Source organism: Quercus lobata, chromosome 12 (assembly GCF_001633185.2).
Source record: "Quercus lobata isolate SW786 chromosome 12, ValleyOak3.0 Primary Assembly, whole genome shotgun sequence".
NCBI classification, from domain to species: domain Eukaryota; kingdom Viridiplantae; phylum Streptophyta; class Magnoliopsida; order Fagales; family Fagaceae; genus Quercus; species Quercus lobata.
In genome coordinates, this window is record NC_044915.1 from 6591638 (window position 1) to 6610495 (window position 18858).

Sequence of the window (18858 nt, forward strand, 5' to 3'; positions counted from 1 at the left end):
TATTTGGATAAAAGACTGATTTAAAATATTTGAGATTTTTTTTTTCTTTCGTTTAAATATTTTTAATATTGAATGAAAACTAGTTTTATTTTACTTTAATATTATTAATATTGAATGGATAATAATTTTATTTTTAATACTATGTTTAGTCTTAAATATTAGCATTTTTTATAATTAAAAAAAAAAATTTTGGTTCATACTTTTCCCCTTCACCCCCAAAAGAAAAAACTAAAATCCTAGCTTTCGTCCTTGGTGGATATGGCATTGTGATTGTGTCGGTTGGTATGTTTCTTGTATGTTTGATGGCATAAAATAAGTGTTGTAGGGTTAAATTTACAATTTTTATGAAATCATGGGTAGAATTATAATTTAAGAGATTTCGGTGGGGGGAAATGGTAATTTTTTGAATTTGAGATGTAAAATTATAATTTTGGCTACATGTGGATATAAAACGATAATTTTGGAAAGTGTAGGGTAAAATTGTAATTTTCTGAAATTGAGGGGCAAAATTATAATTTTGAGCAATATAGGGGTAATTTTGTGAGTGAAATTTATGTTTTTGCGGCAAACTTTAAATCGCCTTCGTGCTAGTGTCTCTAAAGGACTTTTACTTCCTGTCCCAATCGGGAAGTAGATAGAGGTTGGGTTACCTATGTCCAGGTCGAACACCATTAAGTTTTAGAAATTTCATGTTTTACTTAGGAACTAGAAAGAGATCGAGTTGCATAAGTGTAGGTCGAACACCCTAGTGCTACTAAGTCTTTAGAGGTCTTTACTTTCCACTTGGGAATTTGAAAGAGCTCGGGTAATTTATGTGCAGGACGAACACCCTAGTGCCACTAAGTCTTTAGAAGTCTTATCTTCCTATTTCGCTCAGGAACTAGAAAGAGACTGAGTTACCTATGTGAAGGTTGAACACCCTAATGCAATGGCCATAATGCTTTTAGAGGTCTTTAACTTCCTATTCTGCTTGGGAACTGAAAAGAGGTTGGGTCACCTATATCATATAGGCTATATGCAAGTCAAACACCCTAGTGCCACTAAGTCTTTAGAGGATTTTACCTTCATGTTCCTGTCGCAAATTGGAAAGAGGACTAGTTGATTTTTTTGCATGCAAGTATAAAAACTAAACCCTGTCTTTAATTTACTATAGTAAATTTCTTCATTAAATCTTCGTTTAAATTTTTTGCATTATCATGATGTTGTTTGATTACATAGGCTGAATTAAATGATGATTACGTATTTTCTAGATTAGGGTTTGAACATGTCATTATGAATTTATGATACTCATGACAAAAAAATCTAATTTGAATGAATGAAGCATGTGATGATAAAAATCTGATTTGTCAAATGATAACATGACATGATTGTTAGGTGCATTTGTTTTAGTGTTGGCAAATCGTAACAATGTGTCGAATTTTGAGTCAAATTGTGTATCTTGTTGTGTCTTCAACTATTGTCAAATATCAAACGACAAGGCAACTTGTCTGCCTCAAGAGAACAAACAAAAACGCAATTGTAATAAGAGAAACCAAGCAAGTGCAAATGGCAATGGAATGTGTTAGGTTCTAAGGAATTAGGAACTAATGTATTAGAACTTTAATGTGTAATATTGGCAAATCATGATTAAAACAATTTAGCCTAGATTTAGGCTGCTCAAAGTGTGTTTTTGTGTAAAGTTGGAATCGAATGTACTGCAGGATTTATTGTGTAAATCTGCAAAGCTTGATAGATCGAAAATTAGACTCGATCAATCGAAGCTCATGTAGATTGTTTTTTCTGTAGAATTTTCCAACTCAAGCCCAAGCCCATATGACGTGTAGGGTTTTATATTTTGCCTTAAGTATAAAAGGAAAAACCCTAACCACATTTTACTATTGTTGTTTATGCTATGTGTATGAATCTCTTGTGAGATTTAGATGTGTGTGCCTTCATACATACTTAGGGTTATCAAGATTGAGATTGATGTTGAGAGCTTGGTGATTGTTTCAGTTGTTGCACAAAGAGCTTAAAGAGAAACACAAGTGGTGTACTTGTGGTTGCTGTGAATCCAAGAAAGAAATAGTCCATGGACTCGGAGCTGTCACATGGTCGTGGTAGTAAGTTTTCTACTCGAGGTAACAATAGGATGTTAGTAGTCTAAGTCGCTATTGTAAAATTTCAATTCTTTCATAGTGGATCTGTTTTATCTTGAGGATAACTAGGTTAAATCCTCCCCAGATTTTTTACCGGTTTGGTTTTCCTTGGTTATCATATCGTTGTGTTATTTATTTTCCATACTATTTCAATGATATGATTTACTTGTGTTAACGTAGATCTGAATAATTTGACTAAGTAATCATTTGGCTAAATAACTAGGTTAAACAACTTGTATTTTAAGGGGTCTAAAAACGTACAAGTGGTATCAGAGCATGGTTTGTTTTTCCCCGTTTTTATTCATAGGATTTTGTTGCATTTAGGTTTAGAGGAGTTTCCTGCGTTTGAGCCTATACACATTATAGCTCCCATAGGTGCCACCTTTCTTCGGCAGAAAGCTGCTCAGATGAGAACCAGCTCTAAACGCCTTAAAGTAGAGTCTTCCTATGGTGCACCTCCTCCTCCTCCTTCAGGTGATCCTACAACTAAGGAGTATGTCGATCTCATAGCCGCAGTTGATCCTCCACCGACTACTTCTTCTGGTGATGCTTCTTTACGAAGTATGCTGGAGACTGTCATAACCGTTCAGGCGGCTCAGGGACAGATTTTGGTGGATGTGCTTACTGAGCTTCAGGCATTGCGTGCTAATTTGGCGAGTTCTAGACGTTCTTCACCGCCTCCTTTTGATGATAAGTCTTGATTGTCCTTTAGCAATTCATCACAAAAAGGGGGAGTACATATGGATGGGGATAGGGGGAGATTTTGTTTATTTTGTTTACTTTGGAGTGCTTCATGATGTACTTATGTTTTTGGCTCATATTGTATTCCTTTATTTTTATGAGATGTATATGTTAGGGGAGACATTATGTTTATGTTTTTATTTTTGTTTCTTATTTCACATTATGCTCCATTGATTATTGATTTATATTATAAGGTTATTCATGATATATGTCTTTATTTTCTATTTTGTGAAATCAAGAACTTATTTTGTTTTTACTTGTATTTTCCACACATGCATTTATGTGTTTGTTAAGTGTTACAGGAATATACAGGTTGATTCAGTTGTACTGCTGTCCACACTTGCAACTGATAAATAGTAGTTAGGTTGAATTGTTGTTGGTTGGGCTGTTTTGTAACTTTGAGCATTTTTGTTTTGGTATGTGTTTTGTCATGGATTGCCAAAGGGAGAGTTTGTTAGGTTCTAAGGAATTAAGAACTAATGTACTAGAACTTTAATGTGTAATGTTGGCAAACCATGATCAGAACAATTTAGCCTAGATTTAGGCTGCTCAAAGTGTGTTTTTGTGTAAAGTTACAATCGAGTGTATTGCAGGATTTATTGTGTAAATCTGCAAAGCTTAATCGATCGAAAATTAGACTTGATGGATCGAAACTTGTGCAGATTGTTTTTTCTGTAGAATTTTCCAACTCAAGCCCAAGCCCATATGACGTGTAGTGTTTTATATTTTGCCTTAAGTATAAAAGGAAAAACCCTAGCCACGTTTTACTGTTGTTGTTTATGCTGTGTGTATGAATCTCTTGTGAGATCTAGATGTGTGTGCCTTCATACATATTTAGGGTTATCAAGATTGAGATTGATGTTGAGAGCTTGATAATCGTTTAAGTTCCTACACAAAGAGCTTAAAGAGAAACACAAGTGGTGTACTTGTGGTTGCTGTGAATCCAAGAAAGAAATAGTTCGTAGACTCAGAGCCATCACGTGGTCATGGTAGTAAGTTTTCTATTGGAGGTAGCAATAGGATGTTAGTGATCTAAGTCGCTATTGTAAAACTTCAATTCTTTCATAGTGGATCTGTTTTACCTTGAGAATAGCTAGGTTAAATTCTCCCTAAGTTTTTTAACGGTTTGATTTTCTTGAGTTATCATACGTTGTGTTACTTATTTTCCACACTGTTTCAATGATATGATTTACTTGTGTTAACCTGGATCTGAATAATTTGATTAAGTAATCACTTAGCTAAATAACTAGGTTAAACAACTTGTATTTTAAGGGGTCTAAAAACGTACAAGTGGTATCAGAGCATGGTTTGTTTTTCCCCATTTTTATTCATAGGATTTTGTTGCATTTAGGTTTAGAGGAGTTTCCTGCATCTGAGCCTATACACATTATAACTCCCATAGGTGCCACCTTTCTTCGGCAGAGAGCTGCTCAGATGAGAGCCAGCTCTAAACACCCTAGAGTAGAGTTTTCCTATGGTGCACCTCCTCCTCTTCCTTCTTCAGGTGATCCTACAACTAAGGAGTATGTCGATCCCACAACCGCAGTTGATCCTCCATTGACTTCTTCTTCTAGTGATGCTTCTTTGTGAAGTATGCTGGAGACTGTCATGACCGTTCAAGTGGCTCAGAGACAGATTTTGGTGGATGTGCTTACTGAGTTTCAGGCATTGCGTGCTAATTTGGCGAGTTCTAGATGTTCTCCACCGCCTCCTTTTGGTGATGAGTCTTGATTACCCATTGGCAATTCATCTCAAAAAGGGGGAGTACATATGGATGGGGATAGGGGGAGATTTTGTTTATTTTGTTTACTTTGGAGCTTTAGATTGTATCTAGGTGCTTCATGATGTACTTATGTTTTTGGCTCATGTTGTATTCCTTTATTTTTATGAGATGTATATGTTAGGGTGAGACATTATGTTTATGTTTTTATTTCTGTTTCTTATTTCACATTATGCTACATTGATTATTGATTTATATTATAAGGTTATTCATGATATATGTCTTTATTTTCTGTTTTGTGAAATCAAAAACTTATTTTGTTTTTACTTGTATTTTCTATACATGCATTTATGTGTTTGTTAATTGTTACAGGAATATACAGATTGATTTAGTCGTACTGCTGTCTACACTTGCAACTGATAAATAGTAGTTAGGTTGAATTGTTGTTGATTGGGCTGTTTTGTAACTTTGAGCATTTTTGTTTTGGTATGTGTTTTGTCATAGATTGCCAAAGGGGGAGTTTGTTAGGTTCTTAGGAATTAGGAACTAATGTATTAGAACTTTAATGTGTAATATTGGCAAACCATGATCAAAACAATTTAGTCTAGATTTAGGCTGCTCAAAGTGTGTTTTGTGTAAAGTTAGAATTGAGTGTACTGTAGGATTTATTGTGTAAATTTGCAAAACTTGATCGATCGAAAATTAGACTCGATAGATCGAAGTTCGTGCAGATTTTTTTTTCTGCAGAATTTTCCAACCTAAGCTCAAGCCCTAGCTACGTTTTATTATTGTTGTTTATGCTATGTGTATGAATCTTTCGTGAGATCTAGAGGTGTGTGCCTTCATACGTACTTAGGTTTATCAAGATTGAGATTGATGTTGAGAGCTTGGTGATCATTTCAGTTGCTGCACAAAGAGCTTAAAGAGAAACACAAGTGGTGTACTTGTGGTTGCTGTGAATCCAAGAAAGAAATAGTCTGTGAACTCAGAGTTGTCACATGATCGTGGTAGTAAGTTTTCTACTCAAGGTAGCAATAGGATGTTAGTGCTCTAAGTCGTTATTGTAAAACTTCAATTCTTTCATAGTGGATCTGTTTTACCTTGAGGATAACTAGGTTAAATCTTCCACAGGTTTTTTACCGGTTTGGTTTTTCTGGGTTATCATATCTTTGTGTTCTTTATTTTTCGCACTGTTTCAATGATATGATTTACTTGTATTAACCTAAATCTGAATAATTTGACTAAGTAATCACTTGGTTAATATAACTAGGTTAAAAAACTTGTGTTTTAAGGGGTCTAAAAATGTACAGAATAGACTTTGCTTATATTTTGACAGTTCTCTCAATAATATTGATATTATTTCTTTATTTATCAAAGAAGATTCAAAGATTTTTTTTTTGAAAAAAAGATTCAAAGATAAATACAAAGTTTTGGTAAAAGAATGAAAGGAGCCAGGAGGTATATTGTGATCAAAAAAATTCAGGAACTTATTGGAATCGGGTGAGACTTGATGTTTGAAGAGACAAGTGGGGTATTAAAAAGTTTAAAATTAACCTCTTCTAAGTTCTACCATTTTTTTTAATGCAAGATAGAAATTTTACTCTAAGGCCTTATTTGATGGAAAGGATAAGATTGGATTCCTGGAAATTGGGAAATTGTTCTGCCATTTTGTTAAGACAAGTATTTATTCATTCAGGTGTTTGGCTCAAGATCAATGTCCCCCACCCTTATACAAAGCAAATTCATTTCTCCTTCATTCTTCTGGATATTATTGTGCTACTTCAACCTTTTTTTGGGAGTGAACTCTCTAAGCTAGATTTGCAACTTAAAAATGTCTTTAGCTGCACATGTTGTAAAAATCATTTTTGAAAATATATAGACGGTATTCATGCAAGTTGAGAAGTAGGACGCATATTAGGACTGGTGTTGTATTTTTATTTATTTTTTTCCTTTTAATTAGTCATTTTGAAAATTTGGAACTATTTAAATACTTGGGAGACATGCCGTCCTTTGGCATATATGTTTTGCGATTCCGTATTGACTTGTAATTCATTTTGATACTTTGTTTTGTGTTATATGAGAAGGGAATTCAATTTGGAATTGCACAATTGTGTTTATATTTATATTTTGCATCAAGTTATTAAATTTTGATCAATGTAAAAAGGCAATCCAAATTTTATTTTATTTCATTTGAAAAGCAAATACTTATTTCAACGGTTACAAACTATAGAAATTTATCTCAACACAACATTTTACCATTTGTTGAGTGCATGTACATAAAGGTAATAAGTATATTATACTCTACATTTATGTGTATATATATGTTCAACAATTTTTAATAGTACTTCGATATTTAGTAACCGTTGATAAAAGTGGAATGATTTTTTAACGGTCACCTAGACTTTAGAAAAATTAATATTCTTGATATAGTTTATAGTGACATTTTTTAACGGTTTCAACTGTTAAAAATACTTCTTTTTAAATCGTTTTTAGTACTTTTTTTTAACGGTTTCAACCATTGAAAATAATAAAATATTTTGTAGTGATGGATGACTGAACATATGTGGCTCTAGCACCTGTGGGCAAGACACCTTGACTAAACTTATATGGCTTGTGAAAGAGGCATGACCACAAGCATATGCAATTCATCTTGACACACTTTGGGACATTTACCTCGAACTCAAAACTAGCAGCAATTGATTTATTAGGTATTAAATGGACTATATATACCAGCGGATAGTTAAATTCATGTACCATTGTTCGAAGACTGTCATGGGGTGCTTGATACCTTCCCCGTGCTTAATTAAATCCCAAAACTCACTTTTTCGGTTTGCAACTTGATTTTATCCATAGGTAGCTTATTAGAAGACCCTGAAATACTTATGACCTAAGATTGATAATAAATTCAAATTAAACTTATGTTACCACTCACTCCTTAGAATATCACTTATTGGTGGTAAATCCATATACGCTTCACATTACTTACCTCCCACAAATATTTTCCTGTGCATGCAAGGAGTACTATACACGAGATACACACCCTATTACCAATATAAAAATATTTTACTCGAAAATACGATAAAGGAGTAGAGCACAAGGCTTGAAATTATAAGTTAGATAAGAAATAAGTAAGTTTATTTTTACTTTGTGTATATTAGGTAGTGAAGAAGATAAACTCAGATGGCTAGAGAAATTTAAAATTAATGATAGTTGGAGAATTTCCACAACTTTGGGAGCAAGAAGCAAGTATGAAGGAATTAACTATATATTCTCAAGGCTTTGGAGAAAGCCTTATAAATATGATCGAGGGAATTTAATTGAAAAGTAATCCGAGTTCTCTAATCTATCTGTTTCAGTTATTTTATTTCTGCGATTTAGGAGTAGGCGTAACATAAAAAACAGGAACATTTCACATTTAGTGTTTAATTCTCTGTTGTTCACTTGGAGTTCGATTGAGGATGCTCATAGATTCACATTGTAAATTCGTAATGATTCAATCTTTTTAAATAGAAATAAAATTCCCCTTCTTTTCATTGTTTGAGACATTTATTCATTTGTATGTCAAGGCTTGTTTGACAAAGTCCTTTAAATTGAGGCATTATCAAAACCAATCATAACAAAAATAAATAAACAAATGCATCACTATTCGCTATTCCGGACGCAGACCGAAACCCAATATTAATAGTGATAAAGCAAGAAAAGAAGGGCTATATTGAAAAAACATGCTAGTAATAAACCATAATGCCTTTTGCAGCTACGCTAAATATAAAATTATTTGAGTACCTAAAATGTGAAAAAGGGCATGAAGGATTGGCAACAATGAGAGCATCAAGATAGAACATTAACACTAGCTAATCTTCTCCATATTGTATGTTTTTGTAGCCTAAAATAAACGTACAATGATAACTTGAGATATGTTTATTGGCAGCAATGAGAGCATCAAGATAGAACACTAGCTAGACTTTTTTGTAAGATGATGATGATGATGAGAGCTTCTTGATTTTCGCAAGACAATTGTCTCCAGGCGTTGAATGAGGTAAGTATGTCACAGCAGTTCCTGGGTTTAGTGGTTCAAGTCTGCACATCAAAGGGTTTAAAGTAAATCATTTGGAGCTGCATTAAGTAGGAAGGTAGAATTTTGGTGCCACACAAAGATATATATATTAAAGCATTTTAATTTTTTATGCGTGCAAAAGGAATCCGAATTAGGTTAACATATATAGGTTCTATCAACCCAAACTTAGATGGGCCTTGATTTGATTCAGACACACTAATAATACAAGAGACACTAATGGCTTGGTGGGCTTTGAATTTTTCATACTTCAAATTCTCTTAAAATCATAAAATATTAATTAAAAAAAAAAATTGAAAATGGAAGGAAAAAACCAAAGGAACTCACTCGTAATCAAGGAGAAAATAATGAAGAAAAGTATAAATTTCAAGTTTTGCCAAATCACTTCCGGGGCATAGCCTAGTCCCTCTTCCAAAGGGAAAAAAAGTTCCAACTTTGTGTTTATTCTCCTGCATTTCATATAACAAAGTATAACTGTGCCCACTGCCTTGTAAAGTAAATAATATATGCGTTGCTTAAGGAAAAAAAAAAGACTTATAATCTTACTTCCCATCTCGAAGGATTAAAGTCTTTGGGGTTCGGATAATTTTCTGGATCCATGTGAACTCCCCTAAACCAAACTAACACTTTCCATCCTTGTGGTATTGTATAACCTGCAATACATGTTAATTCTTAATGAATTATAATATAAGAAACAACCGAATTAGAGAAAATGAAGGTAATTGATTGAGTACTAACCATTGATGCTAACATCAGTTTTTGCCTCACGACAAGTAAACAATGAAATAGTAACTGCCCGCAACGTCTCGTCAATAACCTTTGAATCCAAAGATAGAACTTGCTTACTTAGAATAAGTTTTGCCTAAATGTATAACACATAAATTGGATAAGCAAACCTGTTATATTACAAACATACCTTGGAGAGATATTCCATTTGTTTAATTTCTTTATAGATCAATCCTTTCTCTGTTGATGGTCTTCCTCTAATAATCTCCTCTTGCTCTCTCTGAAAAGTTCAGGTTTATCAAAAATAGCCTTCAAGATCTCAACAATAGTACACATATGCATGCTACTGAATTTACGTGTTATCTCGTTGACAAACCATTAAATTACCTTAACACACAATAGCAGCATAACAAAATTAGATAATGTAATTTATGTACAACAAGCCCTGCGTTAAAAAAATAATAATACAATGAGCCCTTAGATGTTTATAGAATTTTAAGGTTATATGCATCGGTGATTTCCATGCAAAGCGGTGTATGTATATCATGAAATGCATGCATTAGCTAATAGTGTTAATGGAATGAGAGAAAATGTGAACCTATAGTCTCTTAACCCTGCAAATCTAAAAAAAATTATAGATTATGCAAATTTTTCCGATAATCAAGAAGTTGTGTCCAACCCACCTTGGCTTTTTGGAGACATTCTGGATGTTGTTGTAAAAAGAGGGTTGCCCACATTGTGGCATGGGCTGAAGATTCATGGCCAGCATTCAAGTACATAAGGATTATGTCTATGATCTCCTCATCGTCCAATTTTCTGCCATTCTCTTCAACATCCATTAATAACTCCATCATATCCTTCTGTGTCTCTGAAAGATTGCCACTTTTTCTTGCCCTTCTTCCATCAACAACAGCTTGAAGGATCTTTACCAGCTTTTTCCGAGCCTGATGCATGAAACATCATTATTCAGTTGATCAATTTAGAAAACAAAGTTACTCTTATGCAAGTAAAATAACTATGGTGATCAAAACGCTTCTCTTATATATATTGAATAAAAATAAAACAATTGTGGGAGGAGTTTTGCTTAAATTACACAGAAGTCCCTAGATGTCAACATGAACCCCAAAAAATAAAAAAATAAATAACAATGATGAATCAATTATTTCGTTATGAATTATATCTACTTAAGAGAATTTAAAACCTAAGCATTTTCATTGAAATCACGAGAAGCTAGCCATCAATTAAGTTACAAGGATAATGACGCTTATATTGAATTTTCAAATAACTAGAGAAGTTCTTTTAGTTGTTTAATCTTTTTTATTTTATTATTATTTTGATGATTCATCTTTAAAACCTGTTTCCATCCCTTGAAAAACAAAATACAATGAACACTATTAAAAAAATGTATTAAAAATTAACTCCCAAATTTACTATCTATTTCTTTTTCTTTTTTATTTTTTTAATTCAATAGTTGGAAAATTGGAGTTTTGAACCAGATGTATCTGTTAGAAATGTCAGAAAGCACCCAATGAATTTTTCACAACGAATTTTCACCTATTGGTTTGATTGGTTCAGTACAATAGGTTTGTCAATTGGGTTTTGTGGTAATTGGCTATATGGGTCTTGATTGTGGGTGTTTCACTGAGTGAGTTATTAGATTTTTGTTAATGGGCTTTCCTGAGGTGGCAGCGACATGGGTTTTATGGTTGGACCACTTGCGGGTAATTGTGATCGAATGCGGCTTGCAGTCTTGTCATTCAATGTAGGATATATATCAATAAATTTTTATTTTTTTACCAAACAAATTTTCAAGTTTTTATTTTCTAAAAATTGTATAAAAAAAAATCAAATAAATCTTTCTAAATACGTTTTTAATTTAATACACCCAAAAAAAATCTTTTAGTTTAGACTAAAAAATAAATAAAACTTTTTTAAGAAAGCTTTTGAAAACCCAAAAACCAAACATACCCCAAAAGATAGACCAATTTTATAAATCAATTAGCCAATTAGTCGATGGGTATTATAGTAGACCTGGCAAATGGGTCAGGTCGGGTCAGATTTGTGTTGGGTTAACTAGGTTTGAGTCTAAATTGGATTCAAGTCAAAATTGGGTCATTCTTATTTGTGTCAAAAATGTATTTGGTCAAGCGGGGTTACTGGTCGGGTTGGGTTGTGTTAGGGTGACCATATTTTTCACATGATTTAAAAAAAAAAAAAAATTGACCCTTAGTAAGTTATGCAACAAATAATTACCCAAAAAAAAGAAGAAGCAAAAAACTAAGTTTCTAGCCACCAAACTTGGAATGAAAAAGGAACATTTTTTTAACAAATTCCAACACTTAGGTTCAAACCCACCATAAAAACTTAGACAAACTAGTTAAAAAGTAAATATTTAAAAGCTTACACAATTCAAATTCAAAATTCATTAATGATATTATAACTATGAATTAGTGCGGTGGAATGGAGCATGGACCCAATGGTTGTGCCGGAATGGTCAGTTAATTGCAAGTTGCAACCTCATTCAGACTTATTTTTTCAATTAGCCTATTAGGGGAAGAAAATAGTTCCACTTTTTGTTAGAGTATATTTTTTTATAGAAATTTATAGATTATTCTTCTAAGCAACCTTTGCCAAATCTTAGATAGCTTAGTGTTTTACTGTTTTAGTTTTTAACTTTTAATTTTTTTTTTTTTTAAATAATGGTGTGGCGATCATTTCTTTATTTATACATACAATGACAATGTGCTCCTAAAAATAAATCAAACAATGTTTTTATATATATAAAAAAAAGCAAACAATAGAAGTATGAATTATAAAACAAATCTGATTTAGAAAAACAAAATAAAAACGTCGTTTTAAAAAAATGAGTCATGTCACGAGTCAACCCATTTTTAATCTAAATCGGGTTTGGGTTGGGTTCTTTTCTTTGGGGTTCAGGTCGGACTATCAGGTCAGGTCTAATGGGTATGGATAGAAATTTTTGCACCCTCTTTCTTTTGTTGGGTTTATGGTAAACCCAAGGTGAGCCATGAGTGGCAATCTATGTGAGAGAGGGTGTGAAAATTTATGTGAAATTTCATGTCTGTAGTGAAATTGTATATAAAGTTTACATACGAGGTACCTAAACCTAAACATAATTTAGAAATTTAAAAAAAAAAAAAAAAAAAATACACCCAATGGTATTGTGGTGGCAAAACAGGTAGACACATGAGCTTTGATGAAATTAAGAAACATTTATATAATTGGATCTAACCTTAAGTGCCTTATAGAATGCGAATCCAGGCAGGTTAATGGCCATGGCTCTTAATCCATTATTTAGATTAGCGTACTCCTCCTCCAAAGTCTTCATCATTGGATCAACCTCACTGCCCAAAAAAATGTGCATAATAATTTTAAAGGTGATCTTCTTGACCTCAATCAAGAACTCAATTGGTTTGTTGGTCTTAGCAAGTTCATCTAATGAATTTATGGTTACTTCCTTGATGTACTCATGGTACATAGACAGTGCCTTGTGGCCATTAATTGGTGCTGCTGTAAGCCTGCGCAGACGCTTGTGTTCTTCACCAGATAAGCCCAAAAATGATTTCCTCCCCATTAATTCATTAGTTGATTTAGGCCAACCTGATTTAAAACTTTCATCATCCATCAACACTTGTTTGCATGTTTCGGGCAATGTGACAATGATGCTTGGGCTTCCAAACATGTAAGCCTTGTAGATTCCTGTGCGACCAAATCTGCAGATTCCCAAAGCAAACCAAAATTTATATATATTATGATAACAATAGTCGTTCTTAATAATGAGCAATTTGAATTAGTCGAGGAATCATAAATTTTACTGGTCACACCTTGCTAATTATTTGTGCCACATCGTGGTTAATCGTGATGGTCAACTATAGTGTTAGAATATTAGAATAAAAATTTTAAATGATTAAATTTATGTAAAAATATCATTTTGATCCCTACATCTGAGATTACTATCAATTTGGTAGCAATTAATTTAATTCTTGTTATTTTCAACTTCTTGTAATTTGATCGCTACTGTTAATTCAATAACGGAAATTGGCAGCAAGTTAATTGTAAATTTACAAGTTGAAAATAATAAGGGCCAAATTAATTTATACGAAAATCCAAAGTCCAAATTGATATTGACCCAAAATTTAAGGATCAAATATTTAGAATTGAAATCCCAGTGACCGACTAATTAAATATCACCACCAAAATCGCCTTTGGTCTGTAATTCGATAGCCATAAAGTTGACGTTCATTAATAAATAAAAAATAAATAAAATAAAAATAAAAATCTCTCAAAAAAAAAAAAATTCCTCGGCAACATATTTGCATTTGTGAAATTCTTCCAATCAGGTTGAGATTATGCCTAGCTATTTTTTGCATAATTTTGTGCATGCATGTCAACATGTTAATGCTTGTTTTGCTTCTCATGGGTTATTTTCATCTTTCTCGTAGATTAACGGGTTTGCACCAAGGAAGAAACTGCCCTGCGCTTACTCCATCATCTTAGTACTCACTAATTACAAACGAGTTTTGATTTTCACACATTCATTATTTCACATCTAATTTTATGTGTTCAATTGTGGACATACTCGCATCAATTGTAAATGTGTGTGAAATAGTGAACCTAAACGAGTGTGGAAGAGTTTTTTCCACTGCAAAAAAGAAAAAAAGCTCAGAGAGAGAGAGAGAGAGACCTGGCAACCATGTTGGATATGAATGAATCAGGGTCACCATACTTAAAAGCAAATAGGAAGGACCACATGTTCCCGATCAAAGGCCACCCCATATCACCTGGAGGAAGTGGATACAGCTCTCTACCCAACCTACTCACATAGTACCATTGATTTGCACTCTTTAGCAACAAATATATTGCAACAGACCCACCCACCAAAGCTGTGAAAACCATCCATCCAAAACCCTGCTCCATCTTCAGCTCTTCTTGGAATGCAGATTCAATTAAGAAACTCACAAAACCGAATAAAACTTATCAGTTTTAAATCCCGTGACATTTCTGCCTATGCCTGTCGGCTGTCTGTCTATTATAGCTTGCGATAATTGTGCAGTAGAGTCACATTCCAATGCTTCAACATAAACTAATGCTAGTGTTTTGTCTTTCCTTTGTCGCTTCTTCAAACCTGCCAAGCGGCCATGTCACACTTAAATATTAAATAGAGTTTTTGCTGTAACTTAAAGAGGGTTTTTTTTTTGGAGAAACATAAGTGTACTTGTTGATAACCTTAAAAACAGTTTAATGCCTCACTTATACAAGGTTTGTAGATTTATTAAAAAAAATGGAATAGAACTCATTTGAATATAATATATATTCTTTTCTTGATCTGTTGGAATTTGTTTTAAGAGATTATACAAGAAAAAGAAAGTAGAGATATTGAATTTTGGTTGTACTAGAAGAGTATAGTAGTTAATCAATGGGTTCTTTTCCTTAAAGTGGGCATTATAGTTGACCAAGAACCTTTTTATTTGTCTTGAAAGGAATCGATATTCCTTCTACTTTGTAAAGAATATTTAGAAGATAATAAAATTAAATTGACATTGCTTTCAGTACATTAACCTATTCCTTCTCCAAACACTACAAGCCAAAAAGATGTGTAGTTTAAGTCAATCTTACCATCTCGCTGTTCTTTGATGCTGCTCCTTACCTGCCGGCCGTGACAAACATCATTCATGAGTCATGACACATGCACTTAACATAATATATGACATAAAAGAGTGGTTTTTCTAGAAGAGTATGTATAATGGTTAATCAAATGAGTTCTGTCCCTTTTTTTCTTTTCTTTTTTCATTTGAGAAATGAGTTTTATTAATCCTTAAGTGTGCATTAGTTGACCAAGAAACCTCCACAAGATTAATGCTAAACTTGCACTAGGTTTATTAGCAAAGCATGTACAATGTTAGTTATCAATAAGAAGTTACCGATCGGGATTACTTTTGATTTTGTTGTACAAAATGCTTTCATATTTATTCAAACCAAAACCAATAAATAAGAAAAACATCTTTACTTCATCACTTAGATCATAAAGGATAACATTGACTTATTAGAAGAAAATAAGGATAACATTCGGTTTAGGAATTAGGATATGTAGAGGGGGAAGTACTAAGCATCCCTTCTTCTCCAATCCAAATGTTGAATCCTACTTAATAAAAAGCAATTATTACATGTTACCTACCTATGGTTTGGGCCGATTTTACTTTGCCTACTTGTGATTTGAAAAGTATTAATCGACACACCCAAGATTAGCTCCATTATACAATCGTAACCCACCCTCACACTTTTCCGTTAGAAAAACACTTTTAAGACATAATATGTAAAACAAAATGGATCTAAAAGAAACTCAAGAAAAACTTTGTATCACAACTGTGAAATCCAAGATCGTGACCTCATATTCGTTCAATTGAAAGTTTTGGGTTTCATTAACACAAGATTTAGGGATTTATAATGATTACAAGCAAGAAGATCCAATTTCTATAGCTAACCTAAATTTCAAGAGCTCATACCTCATGGTATATTTTTTTGTCACCAAATCTCTCTCTAACTCTCTTTATGCTTAATATTTTTATTTTATATTTTAATAATATTTTTATTTTATGTTTTAATTTTCATGAAAGAGATTATTTATAAGTATCTCACACATGGCGTCCGCTCCTGATGATAGCTCTTTATCATCAAACTAATACATCAATCGGTTTTTGGTGTAAGCAAAGATTGAACTCCAGATCTCTTATTCAACTGTCAGAAATTTTACCAATTGACCTAACTAGAACCCACAACCTTTTTTTTTTTTAATGTTACCAAATGCATAAATACATAAAGTTTTTCATTGAAATAAATGGAGCATTGGTATAAAAGTAAAGATGACTTAACTCTTTTTAAAAAATTTCTTAGTATGGAAGGGACATTTATCCTTGCCAAATATTAGGAATGACAATTTTGCCCTGCCCCTCCCCGTTTCGCCCCACACGGGTTTTTTCTGTCCCGCAAAGGTGGTGGGGTGGGGATGGGGCAAGATTTTAGTCTCGCACCACAAGGTAAGGTGGGGCGGAGATGTGTTTAGACTTTTTAGACCCAACCCACCCACATTGATAGGGGTTAAACAGTAAATTTTTCACACCTTAAAATCCTACTATTTAAACAAACATATCATCGGCTTATTTTATTTTACCCAACAAAGTTTTCTGCCTCTTTTTTTTTTCTCTCTAATAAGGTTGGAAATAAGGTATCAATTTTAACATTTTCTTTTGTCTTTATTATAAACAAATTTATATACTATTGAATCATTGATTTTGTGTTATGAGATTTTTGTTTTTGTTATAATATTGTCTTATTAAACACTTTAATAATATTATTCAATTTTTGCTAAAAATTAGTTTGATTTGATGAGATAAATTTATTTGTAATTTTAAGTATTTTTTTTTTAACCAAATAGGTTTTATCAAAAACAATTGTAATAGTTGTAAGCAAATTAAAAAGAAGTACAGTTTTACGTGATGGGGTGGAGCTTCGCGAGGCCCCAAGGGGAAGGGATGGGGCAAAGTAAGATAAAATCATGTGAGACGGTGCCGAAGGTCTCAACCTTTGGACCCGCCCCGCACTATTGTCATTCCCACAATATATGTCGTGTACTATGATTGGGAACATTGTTATTAATATCGTTCCATTCCGGCCGGAATGGCTGGAAAATCTCATAGCGGTGAGTAAACCGGAACAGCAACCACCCCTGTTCCACCTTGGGTGGAATTTAGGCCCATTTCGGTCAATACCGGCCGAGATTAAAGATTCGGCCGGTATGAATCTTTGGCCTTTTCCCCTGAATTTGATGTCCGATCCACTGCCTTACCATAAAAAAACAAAAAAAAAAAAAAAAAAAAAAAAAAAAAAAGCTCCACTGCCTTTGTCTCTATTTAAAACGAAGAAGAAAAAACACAAGAATTAAAAACAATAATGAAGAATAAAATGAAACAAACACAGCAGAGAAAGAAAGAATTAGAGGAAACAAAAAAATAGAACAAAGAGTAGAGACCGAGACAGAGCTGGTGAGTGGTGAGGCTCCAGACTTTTGAAAGTTGAAACTCTTGAATAAGAACATTGAGAAGTGTGAGACAAAGGAAATAAATGGAGTAGGTGATAAAGAGATGGAAAGGTTCACATGGGTGGGTTTGGGAAATGGGAAAAGTTATGGCCTGTTTGGGTAAGGGTTTTTCATCACTCAATTTCCGTCACTCAATTTCCATCACTCATCACTCATCACTCATTTTTTCACACTCATTTGGCAACATCACTTTTATTTTCATCACTCAATTTTTTCACACTATTCATGGATCCCACACCTGTCAGCCAGTACAGTAGTTTTTTTTTTTTTTTTTAGCACCCAACTCACCGAAGCTAATATATATTATATATATATATAAAAAAAAAAAAAAAAAAAAAAAAAAAAAAAAAAAACCAAACCGAACAGCCAACCCAGGGAAAAAAAAAAAAAAAAAAAAAAAAAAAAAAAAAAAAAAAAAAAAAACGCCAACCCAGAAACCGAACAGCCAACCAGGAAAAGGAAAAGAAAAAGAAAAAAAAAAAAAGAAGAACAACGCCAAAGAAAAAAAAAAAAAACAAAAAAAAAAAAAAAACAAAAACAAACAGGCAACGTCAACCCAAGAAAAAAAAAAAAAAGTCAAAAGGTGGTCAAAAGTTGCGGCTGTGGGTCCCTCATGTGTATTTATTTACGGAAATGCCATTGAGTTATGAGTTATGGAAACTGAAAACAACAAAAGGCTGTTTTCAGTTTCCATAACTCATAACTCAAAAATCAGAGAATTGAGTGATGGAAACAGAGTTATCGTTTGGCCAAACAACCTTTTTACTATGGGTCCCACCATTTTTGAGTTATGAGTTATGGAAACAGAGAATTGAGTTATCAAAAAACTCAATCCAAACGGCCCCTTAAATTTCAAGGATGTTCTTGGCTATTAATTAGTCAACATGTTCACTTTATTTACAAAAATGCAACAAATGATTTTTTAATAACCAAATGCTAACTTTATTTGAGAATTTTTTTAAAAAGTAAATATATTAAATCCATTATATTATATTTTTATATATTTATATTTATTTATTAGTGGTAATCCGAAACGGTACGTCAAAATAGATCGATACCGAAATATTTCATTCCAATAGACAAACCGAAACAGATTCTGAAACGGTATTCATAACATTGATTGGGAACTAATTCAATTAAATTTAACACACTATATTATTGATTGGGATGAGGATGACCACTAGACATTGATGGTCCTCCATGTTTAGTGAATAATTTCTCAAGGTGAAAGCAAAAGAAAAATAGTAAATCTCGCTTGGTATAAAAGTAAAAAGTTAAACTTTCTTTTCTTTTTATTTCTTTTTTTTTTTTTTTAATCTTAGAATGGAAACTTCTATCCCTGCCAAAT

General features: G+C 32.9%; 1 protein-coding gene across 1 annotated transcript; it reads right to left on the minus strand.

Moving 5' to 3' along the window:
• Positions 1-8552: 8552 nt before the first annotated feature.
• Positions 8553-14332, minus strand: LOC115970147 (ent-kaurenoic acid oxidase 2-like). The gene is made up of 8 exons (XM_031089812.1): positions 14100-14332; positions 12648-13128; positions 10078-10338; positions 9585-9674; positions 9407-9485; positions 9215-9321; positions 8996-9117; positions 8553-8673 (listed from the first exon to the last, which is right to left on the minus strand). Exons 1-8 carry the CDS (start codon positions 14330-14332, stop codon positions 8553-8555), a joined length of 1494 nt encoding a protein of 497 aa, XP_030945672.1.
• Between the last annotated feature and the right edge of the window lie 4526 nt (positions 14333-18858).

Coding starts and splice junctions, on each gene's coding strand:
- LOC115970147 (XM_031089812.1), bottom strand. CDS start 14,332: ATGGAGCAGGGTTTTGGATGGATGGTTTTCACAGCTTTGGTGGGTGGG. Junction 13,129..14,099: donor ATATCCAACATGGTTGCCAG/GTCTCTCTCTCT, acceptor GGGAATCTGCAG/ATTTGGTCGCACAGGAATCT. Junction 9,486..9,584: donor AAATGGAATATCTCTCCAAG/GTATGTTTGTAA, acceptor TTGGATTCAAAG/GTTATTGACGAGACGTTGCG.